General features: G+C 47.3%; 1 protein-coding gene across 6 annotated transcripts in view; it reads right to left on the bottom strand.

Annotated features, from left to right (window-relative positions):
- Positions 1-21,489, bottom strand: part of rassf8b (Ras association domain family member 8b) — a 125,657-nt gene that overhangs the window by 4,556 nt on the left and 99,612 nt on the right. For all 6 annotated transcript variants that reach the window (XM_043713361.2, XM_043713360.2, XM_043713358.2 and 3 more), the window contains 2 exons: positions 8,025-8,896; positions 4,325-4,466 (listed from right to left, as the gene is read on the bottom strand). In XM_043713361.2, the coding sequence (XP_043569296.1) occupies positions 4,325-4,466; positions 8,025-8,896 (1,014 nt within the window). The remainder of the gene's footprint in view (positions 1-4,324; positions 4,467-8,024; positions 8,897-21,489) is intronic.

Below are 21,489 nucleotides of genomic sequence, written 5' to 3'. Positions count from 1 at the left end.
GGTTAGAAACAAGGGAAGGCTGGCAGGGGGGGGGGGGGGGGGGGGGGGGGGGGGTCAGGACTAGTAGTTAAACATCCAAGGATTTTCAACTTATCGAAAAGACAGGGAGGTGGGCAGAGGGGGCGGGGTGGCCTTGTTAGTTAAGAACAAAATTAAATCTGTGGCACTGAATGACATAGCGTCGGATGATGTGGAGTCTGTGTGGGTGGGATTGAGGAACCACAAAGGCAAAAAAACCATAGTGGGAGTTATGTACAGACCTCCTAACAGTGGTCAGGACCAGGGGCGCAACATGTACCGGGAAATAGAAAAGGCATGTCAGAAAGGCAAGGTCACGGTGATCATGGGAGACTTCAATATGCAGGTGGACTGGGTAAATAATGTTGCTGGAAAAGCGCAGCAGGTCAGGCAGCATCCAAGGAGCAGGAGAATCGACGTTTCGGGCATAAGCCCTTCTTTTGGGCTCATGCCTGAAACGTCGATTCTCCTGCTCCTTGGATGCTGCCTGACCTGCTGTGCTTTTCCAGCAACAAACTTTCAGCTCTGATCTCCAGCATCTGCAGTCCTCACTTTCTCCTGGGTAAATAATGTTGCCAGTGTATCTAAAGAAAGGGAATTCATGGAATGCTTACAGGATGGCTTTCTGGAACAGCTTGTCATGGAGCCCACAAGGGAGCAGGCTATTCTGGATCTAGTGCTATGTAATGAACCAGACTTTATAAAAGATCTTAAAGTAAGGGAGCACTTAGGAAGCAGCGATCATAATATGGTAGAGTTCAGTCTGCAGTTTGAAAGAGAGAAGGCAAAATCGGATGTAATGGTGTTACAGTTAAACAAAGGTAATTATGAGGGCATGAGAGAGGAACTGACGAAAACAGACTGGAAGCAGAGCCTAGCGGGGAAGACAGTAGAGCAACAATGGCAGGAGTTTGTGGGTATAATTGAGGACACAGTACAGAGGTTCATCCCCAAGAAAAGAAAGATTATCCGGGGAGGGATTAGACAGCCATGGCTGACAAAGGAAGTCAGGAAATCTATGAAAGAAAAAGAGAGATCCTATAAAGTGGCCAAGAGCACCGGGAAATCAGAAGATTGGGAAGGCTACAAAAACAAACAGAGGATAACAAAGAGAGAAATAAGGAAGGAGAGGATCAAATATGAAGGTAGGCTAGCCAGTAATATTAGAAATGATAGTAAAAGTTTCTTTCAATACATAAGAAACAAACGACAGGCAAAAGTAGACATTGGGCCACTTCAAACTGATGCTGGAAGGCTAGTGATGGGAGATAAGGAAATAGCAGGAGCACTTAATAAGTACTTTGCGTCAGTCTTCACAGTGGAAGACATGAGTAATATCCCAAAAATTAAAGGGAGTCAGGGGGCTGAGTTGAGTATGGTTGCCATTACAAAAGAGAAAGTGCTAGAAAAGCTAAAAGGTCTTAAAATTGACAAATCTCCTGGCCCCGATGGGCTACATCCTAGAGTTCTGAGGGAAGTGGCTGAGGAAATAGCGGAGGCGTTGGTTGAGATCTTTCAAAAGTCACTGGAGTCAGGGAAAGTCCCGGATGAATGGAAGATCGCTGTTGTAACCCCCTTGTTCAAGAAAGGATCAAGACAAATGATGTAAAATTATAGGCCAATTAGCCTAACCTCAGTTGTTGGTAAAATTCTAGAATCCATCATTAAGGATGAGGTTTCTAAATTCTTGGAAGAGCAGGGTCGGATTAGAACAAGTCAACATGGATTTAGTAAGGAGAGGTCATGCCTGACAAACCTGTTGGAATTCTTTGAAGAGGTGACAAGTAGGTTAGACCAGGGAAACCCAGTGGATGTGGTCTATCTAGACTTCCAAAAGACCTTTGATAAGGTGCCACACGGGAGGCTGCTGAGCAAGGTGAGGGCCTATGGTGTTCGAGGTGAGCTACTGGCACGGATTAAGGATTGGCTGTCTGACAGAAGGCAGAGAGTTGGGATAAAAGATTCTTTTTTGGAATGGCAGCCGGTGACAAGCGGTGTCCCGCAGGGTTCAGTGTTGGGGCCGCAGCTGTTCACAGCGAGGTCTTGCACTTTGGAAAAAAGAATACAAGCATGGACTACTTTCTAAACGGTGAGAAAATTCATAAAGCCAAAGTACAGAGGGGTCTGGGGGTGCTAGTTGAGGATTCTCTAAAGGTAAACATGCAGGTTGAGTCCGTGATTAAGAAAGCGAATGCAATGTTGTCATTTATCTCAAGAGGGTTGGAATATAAAAGCACCGTTGTGCTACTGAGACTTTATAAAGCTCTGGTTAGGCCCCATTTGGAATACTGTGTCCAGTTTTGGTCCCCACACCTCAGGAAGGACATACTGGCATTGGAGTGTGTCTACAGGAGATTCACATGGATGATCCCTGGAATGGGAGGTCTAACATACGAGGAACGGCTGAGGATCCTGGGATTGTATTCATTGGAGTTTAGAAGATTAAGGAGAGATCTAATAGAAACTTACAAGATAATACATGGCTTGGAAACGGTGGACGCTAGGAAATTGTTTTAGGCGAGGAGACTAGGACCCGTGGGCACAGCCTTAGAATTAGAGGGGGTCAATTCAGAACAGAAATGCGGAGACATTTCTTCAGCCAGAGAGCGGTGGGCCTGTGGAATTCATTGCCGCAGAGTGCAGTGGAGGCCAGGACGCTAAATGTCTTCAAGGCAGAGATTGATAAATTCTTGATGTCACAAGGAATTAAGGGCTACGGGGAGAATGCGGGTAAGTGGAGTTGAAATGCCCATCAGCCATGATTGAATGGCGGAGTGGACTCGATGGGCCGAATGGCTTTACTTCCACTCCTATGTCTTATGGTCTTAAGGCTGGTTAAGGTGATGGAATAAAGTTATTTTAGGGCTTGGGTTCCAGAGGAATTAAAAACAGCATGGCGCTATAATTTAAGAATACGGTATTGGATGCTGCCTACTTCATTGAGGGGCCTCCAATTGCCCCAAGCTCGCAGGCAAGGGGTAGGTTCTGAAAGCTTCCAGCCTGCCCTTTTACCTTACCGCCTTGATACCCCTGCTAATCCCAGAAAGCTTACACCTCCATTCAACAAGGTAGATAGATAGTAAGCAGGGAACTATAGACCTGTTGATGTGGGTCTCCAGGAAGGTGTTAGATTGAATCTTTAAAGAAATTATTTGAGGAGCTAGTGGCCTTATTGCTGGACTATTAATTCAGAAACTTAGCTAATTTTCTAGGGACCCGGGTTCAAATCCCATCACTGCATATGGTGGAATTTGAATTCAATAAAGAATCCAGAATTAAGGGTCTAATAGTGACCATGTAATTATTGCTGATTGTTGGGAAAAACCCCATCTGGACCACTCATGCCTTTTAGGGAAGGAAACTGCCATTCTTACCCAGTCTGACCTACATGTGACTCCAGACCCTCAGCTAATGTGGTTAACTCTTAAACCTCCCCCTAGGCAATTAGAGGTGGGCAATAAATGCTGGCCTAGTCAGTAACATCCTCATCCCCTGTGTAAATAAAAAAATTATAGCTATGCACTTAGAAAAGCTCAAGGTCATTAGGAAGAGGGAATTTGTCAAAGGAAATCATTTTCAAACAATTTATTGGAGCTTGCAAAAGAATAGCATGCACGGGAGGAGATGGGTCCTGAGCCTCCTCCACCACCAAATCCGCCAACGGGAGGACGAACACCGCAACTTCTGCCCTTGGGACCCTTCACCCACATGGCATCAACATCGACTTCACTAGTTTCCATATTTCCCCTTGCCCCGCATCATCCCAGATCCAACCCTCCAACTCAGCACTGCCCTCTTGAGCTGTCCATCTTCCTGCTCCACCCTTTCCACCGACCTATCACAATTACCTCCCGCCTGCATCCAACTATCGCCTTGCCATTACCTTCCCCCACCAGACCCACCCTCCTATTTATTTTTCAGACCCCTGCCTCCCCCCATTTCTGATGAAGAGCTTATGCCCGAAACATGGCTTCTCCTGCTGCTCGGATGCTGCCTGACCAGCTGTGCTTTTCCAACGCCACACTCTTCGACTCTGACTCTCCAATCCAGGTCTTTTTCAAAATATATCAGTTACATCGCACTGTAAACTTTTGCTATAAAGTCCATGCCCTACAACCTTATACTCTACAACCACCTGATGAAGGAGCAGCGCTCTAATTAAACCTGTTGGACTATAACCTGGTGTTGTGCGATTTTTAACTTTCTCCACCCCAGTCCAACACCAGCATCCCCACATCACGAGTGGACTGTCCCAGTGTAATAAACCACAGTACGAGTAAATAGAAAATAACAAACAGAACATCACCTTGCTCTTGCGATGCAGGCAGTTCGTCTTCAGTTGGTTCAGCAGGCAGTACGGAAACCTTTGTTCCTGTCTGTTGGATGAATTGTTGGAGGTTCACTTGCCTTAGCTCCTTGGTTAGCTGCTCCAGCTCTAGTTCTCTCTCCTGTGGGGACGGGAGGAGTTTGTAAAGTTTTGCAACATGTGGACACAAATCAACCATCTTAACAAATCATAAACCCCAGCGATTAGCCTTACTCACAAGCTCAATTAAATACTGCCAGAATATCAAACACTATTATTCTGAAGTTTAAACTACAAAGGAGTACAATTCAATTGATGCTTTACAAATTTTTAGGATTGCACTCTGGTTTACATATGGTAGATATTTCACACATTTTGTTCACAAACCTTCCATTCCATTGCTACTATTTCTGTGTTAACATTTGCTGAAATCTAGATTGTTCTGTCAATGTTCTTACAGTGTGTTCTCAGTGACTCATGGTGTAGTTATAAACTCTGGCCACTAGGCAGCACTCTTTCAGCTCTCTAGGCCTCTTATAAAGACTGTATCAAATTATTCTGGAAAACGCGCAAGGGATACAAAAGACCTTCAAATTCTTTCTTGAGGTTGTGTTCAGTGTTTCCACACAGGATACTGGAGGAAGGCTGAGTGATTACAGACTGCACAAAGGAAGGTCAGGCTGAGTTATGATTAAGAGCACAAGTCGAATGGAGCTTTATAATGTGTAAAGATGGAAATTACAAATTATATCAAAAAGTGGAACTGAATGGTTTGGATAACATCACTGATGCTCACTACGCATGATTCCTGACTAGAACATGACTACTAAATTGTTTTATTGGATTTTAGAGATCATTTAACCATCACACATACTTTTGCAAGCATCATTTTGACTAACTGATAGTACAGAATTACAGAGAATCATAAAATCCGTTGATGGAGGCCATTCAGCCCATTAAGTCTATACCAACCCTCCAAAATGCATCCCACCCAGATCCACTCCCCTACCCTATCCCTGTAACCCTGCATTCCCCATGGCTCATCCACACAGCCTTCACATACCTGTGAAACTATGGGCCAATTTAGCATGGCCAATCCACCTGACCTGCACATCGTTGGACTGTAGGAGGAAACCGGAACACCCGGAGGAAACCCACATGGACATGGGAAGAATGTGCAAACTCCACACAGACAGTGACCTGAACCAGGTACCTGGTGCTGTGAGGTAGCAGTGCTAACCACTGAGCCAAGGATATACAGTGCAGAAACTGGCATTGTGAGCTCAACTGCTCAATGCCAGTGTTAAACCTTTGCTTGGGCCACCTCCCACCTTAGTTCATCTCCCTGTCTCAGATCTGTCCCTCACTTTACTTATCCAGTTTCCATTTAAGCACATCTGCACTATTCACATCAACCACTCCATGTGTAGGTGAGTTCTGCATTCCCTTTGCTCTTCGAGTAAAGAGGTTTCTTTTCAACTCTGTATTGGGTTGGATCTTGTAAGGACTATCTTATATTTAAAGCCCTTGTTCAGGTTTATAGAAAGAAAAGTCTTTAATTGTGTTTCTTAATTCATTAGGAATGTGAAGTAGTTAAAGGTGAACAGCCTCTTGATTTAAAATAGATTTTTTTTCAAGTTATCTGTTAATTTGAGTAACATTTTTCACTTTCTCTTTACATTTTAATAATGTTTGGTTAATTCAGCTTCTTTCAGACAAAAAGGCAACTTTAAATTAATTACATTGAAACATTTGTCACAGTAAAACAGGCGGCTCAAATTTTAATTTGACTCAAAAACAGATTGTGAAGATGAATTAAATTCTTTTACATGAAAGTTACCACGAACATGGCAACCACTGAATGATATGCGGAAGCTTCATGGTTCGGCTAGAAATAGAATAACCCAGAGGTTATGAGTTCAAATCCCACCATGACTTGCATTGTTCTTTTGAGTTTAGAATGGTTTAAGACGATTAAAGGATTTGTTCTGTTAGTGCAGCCCAGAGTAAGCTGGTAGGACTTTAAACTTAGAGCTAGGCCCTTCCAAGCTAACGTCTTCACAAAAAGGTAGCAGAAATTTGGAACTCTCTCCCCACTGAAACTTCGAAAGATAGTTTCAATAAAGACTGATGAAATGGAGACTGATCAGTTTTAGATCAGGGTAAGAGAACGTAAATGGATAATTAGAGTTAGGATACAGATCAACCTAACTGAATGGTGGAACTGGCACAATAGGTTCATCTGCTCCTCAGGGTGGAGTCTTGCAATTCAGTAAATTTGTGGGCTAGCAATGGAAAGAATAAGTGACACTGTCAATGCACTAGCAATCCAACCAGCTAATATTCTGGGGACTTGAGTTTGAATCTCACCATGGCCAATGAGGAAATATACAATCAATAAATATCTTGAATAAAGGATTAAACTAATAGAACTCAAAATAACAGCACAGCACAGGAACAGGCCTTTCAGCCCACCATGTCTGTACTGACCATGCTAACCGATCTAAATTAATCCCATTTGCTGACACATGATCCATATTCCTCTGTATTGTCTGTCTGTTCATGTGTCTAATTGTCTCTTAATTGTATCTGCTTATACCACCTCTCCAGGTACCTACCACGCTCGACATAAAAAACTTGCTTTGCACATCTCCTTTAAACTATGCCCCCTGGGAAAAGGACTGACTATCCACCCTCTCCACACCTCTCAAATTATATGCTTCTAACAGATCACCCCACAGCCTCTGTTGCTCTAGTGAAAACAATCCAAGTGTGTCCAATCTCTATTTATAGCTAATACACTCCAATTCTGGCAACATCCTTTGCACCCTCTACAAAGCCTTCAGATCCTTCTGGTGTGGCAACCAGAACTGCACACAATACTCCAAATATGGCCCAATTAAAGATTGTACAGTCGCAACATGACTTGCCAATATTTCTACTCGATGCCCCATCTGATGAAGGCAAGCATGCTGTACGCCTTCTCTACCACCTCATCCAACTGTGTTGCAACTTTCAGGGAGCCATGGACTTGGACCCCAAGATCCCTCTGTGTATCAATGCTCCAAAAGGTCTCATCATTTAATGTTGACCATGTGTCCATTGTCAATTGTTGGAAAAGCTCATCTGGTTCACAAATGGAAAGGAAATCTGCCAAGCTTATCTGGTCTGGCCTACATATGACTCCAAACCCACAGCAATCTGGTTGACTCTCAACTGCCCTGTGGGCAATTAGAGATGGGCAATAAATGCTGCCGAGTCAGCAACATTCCCATCTCATGAAATAACATTTTAAAAAAGAGAGATTGCTTAAACATTTAACACGTTCTCAGAAAAACTGCACTGACACTGTGAGATTGGTTCTCAATGCTAATTGAAGAAGACACCTGGATGGTCAAGAGATGGGAAAGGAAACGTACTGAGAACTGGTGAAAAGTTTTTCAGGACACTGGACTATCAGCAGCTAAGGCTCGTCTGCTCTATTGGTTTCTAATACCCCATTTCTCATTCTCCCTCTCCCTTAACAGGTAGCAAGGACTGAGGTCAGAAACAGGAGTTAAAATATATTATCTTTTTGATTAAGAGTGGAGAGAGTTCTCCAAGTTCTCAGGTATTCTCCAAGTTCTTGAAAATAACAGAAGTGTTCCTTAAGTGTGCTACGGTTGTGGGCGCAGACTGTAAGGTCATCGAGTTCCGTTACCTGAAACTTTTTATTGGCTAGTCCCAAAGTCCTTTCCACAGCTCTCAGGCTGTTCTTCAGCCTCGCGCTCTGCTGGCACTTGAGCTCGATATCGTTTCGGACTTTGATCAGGTTCTCCGTGACTTCGTCCTCATTGACATGAGCCCCACGCAGCTCCTGCTCCAGCTTCTCTGCTTCAATGCCGCTCTCCATCTCCTGAACTTTCTGTGTGTAGTCCTTTAGCTTCTGCTCACAGTCCCTGATCCTCTGCTTCACCTCTTTCAGCTGCTCCTTCAGCTGGCTTTCGTTTTCCTGCTCAATCTGCCACTCGTTCTCCCAGAACTCCTCCTCCTCGATCTCGATCTCATTCTTTTTGATCCTTTGGCCCAGTCTCAGAATTTCCTCGTCGATCCTGGGATTTGCCTTGCCTTCCCAGTACCTCGTCTCCAGCTGATTGGATTCCAGTTGGCTCTGAAGAGTGTGCAGCTTGTCCCTTTGTAGGAGAACGAGCCTCTTCAACTCTTTGACCGGGCCTCTGGAGGCCAGAGCTTGGTCCTTGCCCTTTCCGAAAACGTCGACAAACCCTTTCGGGCCCGCTGTGAAAGTCAATGACTTCCTTTTCGGTTCTTTCCTTTTTAATGATCCGTCGTATTGGGGACGTAGCTTAGCCAGTGGGGGAAGGCTCTGCCGATACAGAGTTCTCTCCGGTCCCCGGCCAGAGCTGTCTGATGTGGGTCGCTCACTCAGTGAAGGGCCAGTGCGTCGTAATATCAGCTGCACATCACTGGCGTACTGACCCCATTTATTCAGGGCAGCGAGTGGGTTGTCATGCGGCGCTAGGTGTCGCTCTGTCTCCCTCCATTTCTCGATGAGCGTGTAGCGGCCAGTTCTTCCTAAGAAGCACAAAGGAGTCAGAAAGTAAGTGTTAAAGGTAGAATAAAGTTGCTCTGGGGCATTTTAAACTCCTTGACAATTACACAGGTACGCGTCTTTGCTCACACAGGCAAATGGCAGCAACATTTTTAAAATCAGAAACACGGTTAGGAACTCTTTGGTCACCGCAAATGTATCAGCTGTGGCACAGATTGTGGCACGGTGGCTCAGTGGTTAGCATGGCTGCCTCACAGTGTCAGGGACCTGGGTTTGATTCCACCCTCAGGCGACCGTCTGTATGGAGTTTGCGCGGTCTCCCCCTGTCTGCATGGGTTTCCTCCCACAGTCCAAACATTTGCAGGTTAGGGTGGATTGGCCATGCTAAATTACTCTGTAGGGCGCAGGGATGTACAGGCCAGGTGGATTAGCCATGGGAAATGCAGGATAGGGTGAGGGTGGGTGTCAGGGGAGTAGGTCTGAGTGGGATACTCTTCGAAAGGTTGATGTGGACTCAATAGGCCGAATGGCCTGCTTCCACACTGCAGGAATTCTAGGATATGATTTACTGTCTTCCAAGGAAGCAGTGACTTGAAGTCCCACATCAGAAACGTAAGCACAAACCCCCCCCCCCCAGCAAAGCTGACATTATGGTACATTAACAAAGGGGTGCAGCACTGCCAGAGGTACCTTCTGTGAAATGAGATGAGCAGCTCAGAATTAAATTAAAAAGCAGAACCACAGAACTAACTGAATTGAGTTTATTGTCTCATGTACCGAGGCACAGTGAAAAGCTTTGTCTTGTGAGCAATACAGGCAGATCACAGAGTTTGGGCAGCACAGTGGCTCAGTGGTTAGCACTGCTGCCTCACAGCACCAGAGACCCAGGTTCAATTCCCGCCTCAGGCGACTGACTGTGTGGAGTTTGCACATTCTCCCCGTGTCTGCGTGGGTTTGCTCCGGTTTCCTCCCACAGTCCAAAAATGAGCAGGTCAGGTGAATTGGCCATGCTAAATTGCCCATAGTGTGAGGTGCATTAGTCAGGGGTAAATGTAGGGGAATGGGTCTGGGTGGGTTGCTCTTCGGAGGGTTAATGTGGACTACTTGGGTGGAAGGGCCTGTTTCCACACTAAGTAATCTAATTTAATCTTAAATAGCATAGATAAGTAAATAATAAGTAAACAGCAGCAAAAACAAAAACACAGGTACAGGCGCAAACCTGTGAGTTTAGATAAAATATATTTATTAGTAATTTTTTAAAAGTATGCTATTAAGTTTAAAGAGTGTAGAACAACAGTAGGAAATAGGAAACTTAGATCTGCACACAGGAGCTCACAAGGAGTCGACCATATCCGGCGCCATCTTGCATCTAATTACCTCCTGATGACGACTGAGCCACGTGCAAAGTGAGGGAAGGGTGAATAAGATTAGAGGGGCAAATGCGTGGCACAAAGACTGGCGGGGGTAAATGGATTCAGGTTTGTGGGTTACTGGTATCAGGACGGGGGGGGGGGGGGGGATGAGAGCAGGCGGAGGACGGAGCTATGAACCATGCTAGGGTCAGAGTGCTGGGGAAACCTTTACATAGATTTGTAGATAGGACAGGCAGGAGGCTGGGGGAACACAGCAAGCCAGAGAGCTTCAGGAGGGACAGGCAGGAGGCTGGGGGAACATAGCAAGCCAGGCAGCATCAGGAGGGACAGGCAGGAGGCTGGGGGAACACAGCAAGCCAGAGAGCTTCAGGAGGGACAGGCAGGAGGCTGAGGGAACACAGCAAGGCAGGCAGCATCAGGAGGGACAGGCAGGAGGCTGGGGGAACACAGCAAGGCAGGCAGCATCAGGAGGGACAGGCAGGAGGCTGGGGGAACACAGCAAGGCAGGCAGCATCAGGAGGGACAGGCAGGAGGCTGGGGGAACACAGCAAGGCAGGCAGCATCAGGAGGGTCAGGCAGGAGGCTGGGGGAACACAGCAAGGCAGGCAGCATCAGGAGGGACAGGCAGGATGCTGAGGGAACACAGCAAGCCAGGCAGCATCAGGAGGGACAGGCAGGAGGCTGGGGAAACACAGCAAGGCAGGCAGCATCAGGAGGGTCAGGCAGGAGGCTGAGGGAACACAGCAAGGCAGGCAGCATCAGGAGGGACAGGCAAGAGGCTGGGGAAACACAGCAAGGCAGGCAGCATCAGGAGGGACAGGCAGGAGGCTGAGGGAACACAGCAAGGCAGGCAGCATCAGGAGGGACAGGCAAGAGGCTGGGGGAGTACAGCAAGGCAGGCAGCATCAGGAGGGACAGGCAAGAGGCTGGGGGAGTACAGCAAGGCAGGCTGCATCAGGAGGGACAGGCAAGAGGCTGGGGGAATACAGCAAGGCAGGCAGCATCAGGAGGAACAGGCAGGAGGCTGGAGGAACACAGCAAGGCAGGCAGCATCAGGAGGGACAGGCAGGAGGCTGGGGGAATACAGCAAGGCAGGCAGCATCAGGAGGGACAGGCAGGAGGCTAGAGGAACACAGCAAGGCAGGCAGCATCAGGAGGGACAGGCAAGAGGCTGGGGGAATACAGCAAGGCAGGCAGCATCAGGAGGGACAGGCAGGAGGCTGGAGGTACACAGCAAGGCAGGCAGTATCAGGAGGGACAGGCAGGAGGCTGGAGGAACACAACAAGCCAGAGAGCTTCAGGAGGGACATGCAGGAGGCTGGGGGAACACAGCAAGGCAGGCAGCATCAGGAGGTGGAGAAATTGACGTTTCGGGTTACACCCAAAGTACCTAATTGGCTGTAAAGCAGTTTGGGACATTTTGATAGGTGGTATCGAAATAAAGGGAATTCTTTAAAATCACTTTTTAACAAACAAACTGAAACATAAGGTCTAGAAGTGAGCCATTTTGCCCCATGAGCCTATTCTGCCATTCCATCGATCACAGCTGAGAGGATTCCTGACCTGAACGCCACTCTCCTGCAACATGCCCCCTCCCTCAATTAGCCCATCACTCCCTCGTCAATCAAAATCAGTCTCACTCTGCATTGAGTTTATTCAATGTCCACTGCTCTTTGGGGAGAAGGATTCCCAAATCTTATAGCCCTCAGAGAGAACAAATTCCTCCTCGTCTCCATCTTAAATGGGAGATTGTGTGTTCTGAAACACCCTCCCATCCCCAGTTCTAACCCCTTATTTCCACCCCCACACGCTCGCCCCCGCAACCCCCTCAAATGTTACAATCTTCAAAAAAAAAACCTCAATTTGGTCAAAAGTGAGATCAGTTAAGTTTGCAAATGGAAGTCACCCCATCGCACAAATAATTACATGGAAACCAATTAGCACAGGGTCAGACCATTTAAAATACCACTTTAACACCCCACCCTGCTCCCTGGCTGGCATCTCTGGCTCAGGTTTGCTGGAGTGCTCCAGTGAAGCTCAGCGTCAGATGGAAGAACAGCACCTCATTTTCCGCTTGGGAGGCCAGCAGCCTTCTGCACTAAATATCGAGCTCAACAATTTTACGGGTTGAGGCACTTTTTCCCCACGTCCTTACCTCAACTCCCACACACTAGGCCTTGTTATCACATGGAGAGAGTGAGGACTGCAGATGCTCCGCATCAGAGTCAAAACTCTTGTTATCACATGGTCTGCTATTACACACACCCCATTATTAGACACTAACAGTCCCCGTTAGCCGCTATTCATTCTCCCAGGCTGGTCATTATTTACACATTTGTCTGCCCCAACAATTCTTCTCTTTTTTTTGGGCTCTATTTCCATTATCATTTTCTCTTTATGCCCTCCCCCCATCCCCATATATATATATATATATATATATATATATATAAAACAACTTTTACCTAGCTGCTATCAGTTCTGAGGCAGGATGACTTGACCAGAAACGTTAACTCTGATTTCTCTCCACAGATGCTGCCAGACCTGCTGAGCTTTTCCAGCAAGTTCTGGTTTTGGTTCACCCAATTGGGCGGCACGGTGGCACAGTGGTTAGCACTGCTGCCTCACAGCACCAGAGACCCGGGTTCAATTCCCGCCTCAGGCGACTGACTGTGCGGAGTTTGCACATTCTCCCCGTGTCTGCGTGGGTTTCCTCCGGGTGCTCCGGTTTCCTCCCACAGTCCAAAGATGTGCAGGTCAGGTGAATTGACCATGCTAAATTGTCCGTAGTGTTAGGTGCAGGGGTAAATGTAGGGGAACGGGTCTGGGTGGGTTGCTTTTCGGCGGGTCGGTGTGGACTTGTTGGGCCGAAGGGTCTGTTTCCACACTGTAAGTAATCTAATCTAATCAATTCAAAGCCTTTCACTCAAATAAAGATTTTAAGCTGTTTAATGTAGGTTCATGCATCAATTCGCCTTCAGCAAATATATTCGGCAAGAAATGTACTGGCAAGCTGTGATCTAAACCCTGGTCTTAGGCTGTACAAAAGGACACATCATCCTCACATTTGGTGGCCATTGTAATCAGCACTTTCTACACTGAGGCAACATCAGGTTTTACTGGTGACTTTTGTCAGAACAGGTTACTTGCCAGTGGATTGGAAGTGGCAGTGCGCTCACCTGTGGTGAACTGAAAAATAATGGGTCAAAGAGTGTGGTGTTGGAAAAACACAGCCGGTCAGGCAGCATCCCAGGAGCAGGAGAGTCGACGTTTCGGGCATAAGCTGCCTGACCGGCTGTGCTTTTCTAGCACCACACTCTTAGACTCCGATCTTCAGCATCTGCAGTGCACACTTCCACCTGAAAGATAATGAACAGTCCAAGAAGCACTTTCATGACGAGTTTGCAAACAGACTCCCGTTAAGAGAAACCACAAGGAACAAAGATGTTTGAGCTGCGACAGTCTTGTTCAGATTGCCACTCTTGTCGCTGAATGGAAGAAGGGAGCTCTGCATTTGTGAGAGAAGGTACTGCTCAGGGGTCGCTCCCTCAGAAACACACAGCTGTCTCTCCATTCTGACAAGATTAATCAGGAAGGGCTCCTGCCCGAAACGTCGATTTATCCAGCTCCTCGGATGCTGCCTGACCTGCTGTGCTTTTCCAGCACCACTCTAATCTTGACTCTAATCTCCAGCATCTGCAGTCCTCACTTTCGCCTCCATTCTAACAGTCCTTTCGTAATGTGGGACTGTGTGTGAGAGCAAGGCAAACCATTGTCCCTTTTCACACAGACCGCTGCCATCTTCTGAAACGCAAAGGTCCTGAGTCATAGCCGCTTTGCTGTCAAACAGTATGTACCTAAGGCAGGTGGGAGATTAGGGGCTGGCGAGGAGGGGCGTAAAGTGCCAAGTCAATAAGGTGCCAGCTGGCTAGGATGCCAGGTAAGTTATACAATGTTAGGAATGTAGTGGGGAGGAGAATTCAGGCTGGGTATTTGGAAGGTGCCACGGGAGTGGTGTAGCTGGGAATATGTGATCAGTTTAACAGTTACGCAGGAGCTGGCCATTCAACCCCTTGAGGCTGTTACACCATTCAACGAGAGTGTGACCAGGATGCGGCCTAGCTCCATGCACCTGCTTTTGGCCCACATTCCTGATGAAGGGCTTTTGCCCAAAATGTCGACCCTCCTGCTCCTCAGATGCTGCCAGACCGGCTGTGCTTTCCCAGCGCCACGTTTTTCGACTCTGACTCTCCAGCATCTGCAGTCCTCATTTTCTCCATATCCCCAACAGTGTAAGCTTTCCTCAGCATTATTGACTTCATTCCGGATTTTTCTGATTTACTTTCGGAAGGTTCCTGTGGAGTCTTCAATCTCCTTTACAGTTCCTCGGAGTCTGCTACAATGGGGATTCTGCCTGGGTGCCTCCCATCTACCTGAGAATAAAGAGATTCCAGCATCGTAGCTACGTCAGATTAACATCCGAGAGGGATAAGATCATGGATCAAACCTTACAGTTGCTATAGCTGACTACGCTAATGGCTGAAACCTTGGTGTACATGGTTCAGTTTCAGGACATGTGGACAATACAACATTCTGGGGTATTGTGAACTGTCAGCAGCCTTCTGTAGAATGTCAGAAATAGACTAGTTGGTGGCAGATGAAATCCGGTGTAGAGAAATGTCCAGAGATTTGCTGGGAAGACCGTGGAAAGACAATAAAAAATGGGGTAAAATTCTAAGGGGATAGGGCAGAGAACATAGAACATAGAACAACACAGCGCAGTACAGGCCCTTTGGCCCTCGATGTTGCGCCGATCCAAGCCCACCTAACCTATACTAACCCACTATCCTCCATATACCTATCCAATGCCCGCTTAAATGCCCATAAAGAGGGAGAGTCCACCACTGCTACTGGCAGGGCATTCCATGAACTTACGACTCGCTGAGTGAAGAACCTACCCCTAACTTCAGTCCTATATCTACCCCCCCCTTAATTTAAAGCTATGCCCCCTTGTAATACCCGACTCCATACGCGGGAAAAGGTTCACACTGTCAACCCTATCTAACCCCCTAATCATCTTGTACACTAAGGCGGAACTGGGAAAACCATTGATAGAGACAAGTTCAGAGGGCTCTTAATAAAGCACAGGGAGCATTACCTTTATAAGTGGAGGTAGAATATACAAAGAGGAGAAAGTGAGGTCTGCAGATGCTGGAGATCAGAGCCCTTAATGTGTTGCTGGAAAAGCGCAGCAGGTCCAAGGAGCAGGAGAATCGACGTTTCGGGTATGAGCCCTTCTTCAGGAATGAGGAAAGTGTGTCCAGCAGGCTAAGATAAAAGGTAGGGAGGAGGGACTTGCAGGAGGGGGGTTGGAAATGCGATAGGTGGAAGGAGGTCAAGGTGAGGGTGATAGGCCGGAGTGGGGTCGGGGGCGGAGAGGTCAGGAAGAAGATTTCAGGTTAGGAAGGCGGTGCTGAGTTCGAGGGATTTGACTGAGACAAGGTGGGGGGAGGGGAAATGAGGAAACTGGAGAAATCTGAGTTCATCCCTTGTGGTTGGAGGGTTCCTAGGCGGAAGATGAGGCGCTCTTCCTGCAGCTGTCCTGTTGCCATGGTCTGGTGATGGAGGAGTCCAAGGACCTGCATGTCCTTGGCGGAGTGGGAGGGGGAGTTGAAGTGTTGAGCCACGGGGTGGTATACAAAGGCAAGGAAGTTGTGTCAAACATGTATTTTTTGGTCTCAGTTGGGTGTATTGCTTCCACTTCATTTTAGGATGGATGTGAAGGCATTAGAGAGGGTGCACAGAAAATTGAGCAGAATAGAAAAAATAGAACATAGAAAATAGGAGCAGGAGTAGGCCATTCGGCCCTTCCAGCCTGCTCCACCATTCAGTATGACCATGGCTGATAATGCAATCTCAATACCCCATTCCCACCCTCTCCCCATACCCCTTGATCCCTTTCACCACAAGGGCCATGTCCAGCCCCCTTTTGAATATATCCAATGAACTGGCCCTAACAGCCTCTTGTGGGAGAGAATTCCACAGGTTCACAACTCTCTGAGTGAAGAAATTCTACCTCAGCTCAGTCCTGAACGGCTGTCACCCCTAGTTCTAGACTTCCCCAACATTGGGAACATTTTTCCCACATCCAACCTGTTCACTCCCATTAGGGTTTTATATGTTTATATGAGATTCCACCCCCCCACCCTCATTCTTCCAGAATCCATGAAGGCTCATGGCACTCTGAGTAAGGATACTTGCTGCGGATTACCCCTCGCTTGAGGAATCAGTACTTCTTCACATTGAACAGTTCTTGGAGGAAGCACTGAGACCGGTAAGTACCCAGAATGCAGTTCAGGAGAAGTCTATCAACGTCTAAATGCAGAAGTCACTATTGACCAAACTGACCAAGTCCAAAAGGACATAGCTGGGGAACTGGGCCTGGAGCAGGTGTGGACCAACATTCCTGTTGTAGGTGGATGTGTCCATGAGAGTACTGGCAGGAGAAACCAGACCAGGGCAAAGTCCCACCTTCACACTGAGGAAACCGTCCCTCATGTTGTGTGACATTACTGTGCTATGTAGGATAGATTCAGAACTGTTCTGGCAACTCAAGAGTGGCCATCCATGAGGCGCTGCGGGCCATCAACAGCAGCAGAACTGTACTCCAGCCCAATCTGTAACCTCATGGCCCGGCATATCCCCCACTCAACCATTACCATCAAGCCAGGGGGTCAACCCTGGTTCAATGGAGAGGGCAGGAGGGCATGCCAGGAGCAGCACCAGACATACCCAAAAATGAGGACTACTTCCATGTCAAACAACATGAGTAGCAGGTGACAGAGCTAAGCGAGCTCACAATCAATGGATTAACTTGAAACTCTGCAGTCCTGCCACATCCAGTCGTGAATGGTGGTGGGCAATTAAACAACTCACTGGAGGAAGAGGCTGTACAAATATCCCCATCCTCAATGATGGAAGAGCCCAGCACCTCAGTGCAAAAGATAAGGCTGAAACATTATAGCAATCCTCAGTCAGAAGTGCTGCGGGGATGATCCATCTAGGCCTCCTCCAGTGGTCCCCAGCATCACAGATAGCAGCCTTCCATCAGTTCGATTGACTCCATGTGATATCAAGAAAAAGTTGGAGACACTGGATACTGCAAAGGCGATGGAACCTGACAATATTCTGATAATAGTACTTAAAACCTGTGCTCCAGAACTTGCCACTGTCCTAGCTAAGCTGTTCCAGTGCAATTACAATATTGGCATCTACCCAACAATATGGAAATTTGCCAGTTATGTCCTGTACATAAAAGACAGGACAAATCTAATCTGGTTAACTAGCACCCCGTCAGTATACTGTTGATCCTCAGTAACTTGATCGAAGGAGTCATCAACAATGCTATCAAGCAGCACCCGCTTAGCAATAACCTGCTCAGTGATGCCCAGTTTGGGTTCTGCCAGGGCCACTCATTACAGCCTTGGTTCAAACATGGACAAAAAGAGCTGAATTCCAGAGGGGAGGTGGGCGAGAGAGAGGCCTTGACATCAAGGCCACATTTGACTCAGTGTGGCATCACGCAGCCCTAGCAAAACTGGAATCAATGGGTATCAGAGGGAAAACTCTCCACTGGTTGGAGTCATACCTGGCACATAGGAAGAACCCCTATTGGAGGGTCAGTCATCTCAGCTCAAGCATATCTCTACAGGAGTTCCTCAGGGTACGGTCCGAGGCCCAACCAGCTTAAGATGCTTCATGACCTTCCCTCAATCATAAGGTCAGAAATGGGGATGATGAAGTGCAAATGTGCCACTCCTCAGATAATGAAGAAGCCAATGTCCCTATGCAGCAAGTCTTGGACAATACCCAGGTTTGGGCTAATAAATGGCAAATAATATTTATCCTTCTTAAATATCAGGTAATGAATATCTCCCATAAGAGAGAATCTAACCATTGCCTTTGACATTACCATCGCCCCATGATCAACATTGATAGAGTGAGCATTGAGCAGGAACTGAACTGAATTAGTCACGTAGCTGATCAGGTTAGAGGCTAGGAAGCCTGCAATGAGCAATTCACCTTCTGATCCACATTAACAACGTTCAAGTCAAGAGTGTGAAGAAATAAGTGCAACTCCAACAACACTCAAGAAGCTCAACACCATTCTGGACTGGCACCCCACCAACCACCTTCAACATTCACTCCCTCCACCCCAAAGCCTCATTAGCAGCAGAAAGTACCAGCTACACGATGCACTGCAGTCAGTCTTCAAGACTCCTTTGACAGCACTTTATATTTCCACGTCCACTTCCATCTAGAAGGACAAACGGCAGCATATCCACAGGATACCGATGCCTGCAACTCCCTCTCCAAGGCACACACCTTTCTGACTTGGAAATATATTTTTGTTCCTCCAGTGTCACTGGGTCAAAATCCTGGAACACCAGCATTTTGGGCGTACCTAGACCACAGACACTGCAGCAGTTCGAGAAGGCAGCTCACCACCGGTTTCTCAAGGACAACTAGGGATGGGCAATAAATGCTGGCCTAGACAGTGGCACCACATCCTTTCAAAACATTCCGAAAACACATTATGCCGTGTGTGAATTGACTACTGTGTTCTCTACATTACAACATTAATAGTCACTGTGTATATTCAAGACAGGGATTATTAGATACCAATCTCATTAATGGATATGAGGATAGTGTGGCTATATGGCATTGTTGTAGATAATCAGCCCTGATCTAGAAGGGTGCAGCATGCTTGAGGGGCTGAATGGCCTAGTCCAACACTTGAAAATTATTTCATTTGGTTAGAATGTAGTTCGGGACATCTTGAAGTCACGAAACACTGTCTAAACACATCTTTACTTCTGTTACAATATATCAGAGCTTTGGCACTTGGACAAGCAAATAGCATTTTAATTAAAGATTATCCAGGAAGTGTGACTGGAATTTCTTTACAGTTCAGATTTGATAAACAATGTTGATCATGTTTGTGGAAACTGCAAATCGGTGACCTTGATTATTATTTCACACTGCTCAATTCATGTTCTGAATTTTATCTCTGACCTCTCATTTAAACTGAACACAAGATTACATTCTGAAGGAGGATTTGCAGTGATGTTCCCAGAAAGTTGTTACAGTGCAATAGGAGACCATTCGGCCCATTCTGTCTGGATTAGCTCTCCGAATGAGCCACTGCCCCCCCCCCCCCACCACCTTTAAGGGAACACAACCCAATAACTCAGGTCCCATCACTACAGTAACCCCTCTCTCCAAACTGTACACTAATCTCTAATCAATCCCATATCCCAAAACCACCCTCACCCCAAACTGACACTCACTGTCAACCACGTCCTCAGCCCAAACCCATCCTCATCCTGAACTTAAATCTCATCCCAAAATTATCCCCAGCTTAAACCGACCCAGCCTCACTCTGACTCCAAACAGACCCACATCCTAAAGTAACTACACATCTCGGAATTACCTCCCTCCCCAAACTAACCAGACTTACGTCTCACCCCAGAACATTCCCACACCCCAAACCTAACCCATCAACCAAACTCCTACCTCTCAGTCCAAATTGACACTGACGTGTCATCACCCCATTCGGACCCATTACCCCAAACATGCACCCTCGCCCTAACCTGATTGCTTACCAACAAACTGAACTGGATTTCCAATCACATTGACCCCTCCCCCACCCATACGACTGAAGCCTCGGTCTAATTTGACAGCTCACACAAACTGACCATTCACCCCCCAACTGGTTCCTCAGCCCAAACTGACACTTCAATTCCATTCAGATTCCTGACGCTGATCTCACTCACCGCTGAAGAAGTATTCTATCATCCACAATCAACCCACGACACACAGAGAGAGCACGGACTTTCCCTGAGCCCCTGCACTCCTCCATCTCTGCCATCCTGTCCCACTGTACCATCAGACACCCCACAGGATCACAGACATTCCCTGAGCTGCTGCACTCCTCCATCTCTGCCATCCTGTCCCACTGCACCATCAGACACCCCACAGAATCACAGACATTCCCTGAGCTGCTGCACTCCTCCATCTCTGCCATCCTGTCCCACTGTACCATCAGACACCCCACAGGATCACAGACTTTCCCTGAGCTGCTGCACTCCTCCATCTCTGCCATCCTGTCTCACTGTACCATCAGACACCCCACATGATTATGAATTAAACCAAACAGCAATGAGCAGAGCGCACATTGAAGGATCGTGAGATTAAGTGTCACATTGGTGAGAGGGGAGAACAATTGACTTTGAGTGCGAGCAGCAGCTAAGGTAAGACAGTTTGTTTTAAAATTACTTACCGGTAGTGGGCAGCGGTGTTTTTTTTTCTCTCTTTACAGAAAGAGTGGGAGCAGCAGGGGGAAGTGACGAAGACCGGAGGGGCAGCCGGGTAGGTTTTTTTCCCTTTAAAAGCGCGCAGGAGAAGAACCCGAGGCACTACAGAGGTAGTGTCTCCCACCCGCCCTCCTCCTCTAACCTAAATAATAAGACCCGTTGTGGTAAGTAGGTAAGTGCTGCATTTTGCTTGTTGTATTCTTTAGACCCAGTTTTTTTTTATAAAAGGTTACTTTCAGAGGGATGGCAGTGAAGGCAGTGCAATGTTCCTCTTGCAACATGTTTGAGGTGAGGGATGCCATGGACGTCCCTGCTGATTACACTTGCAGGAAGTGCACCCATCTCCAGCTCCTCCAAGACCGTGTTAGGGAACTGGAGCTGGAGTTGGATGAACTTAGGATCATTCGGGAGGCAGAGGGGGTCATAGATCGGAGCTTTAGGGAAGTAGTAACTCCAAAGATGGCAGATAGATGGGTGACAGTGAGGGGGACTGGGAGGAAGCAGCCAGTGCAGGGACCCCCTGCGGCCGTTCCCCTCAAGAACAAGTATACCGTTTTGGATACTTGTGGGGGGGACGACTTACTAGGGGTAAGTAACGGGGCTCAGGCCTCTGGCACGGAGCCTGTCCCCGTTACTCAGAAGGGAAGGGTGGAGAAGAGCAGAGCAATATTAATTGGGGACTCGATAGTTCGGGGCACAGATAGGCGGTTTTGTGGGAACGAGAGAGACTCACGTTTGGTATGTTGCTTCCCAGGTGCAAGGGTACGTGATGTCTCTGATCGTGTTTTCCGGGTCCTTAAGGGGGAGGGGGAGCAGCCCGAAGTCGTGGTCCACATTGGCACCAATGACATAGGTAGGAGGAGCGCTGAG

This window comes from Chiloscyllium plagiosum, unplaced genomic scaffold, assembly GCF_037043375.1.
Source record: "Chiloscyllium plagiosum isolate Xiang-an unplaced genomic scaffold, Cpla_swu_hap1 HiC_scaffold_23, whole genome shotgun sequence".
NCBI lineage: Eukaryota > Metazoa > Chordata > Chondrichthyes > Orectolobiformes > Hemiscylliidae > Chiloscyllium > Chiloscyllium plagiosum.
Note: the sequence above shows the minus strand (reverse complement) of the source record. Positions and strands in the feature narration are given on the sequence as shown.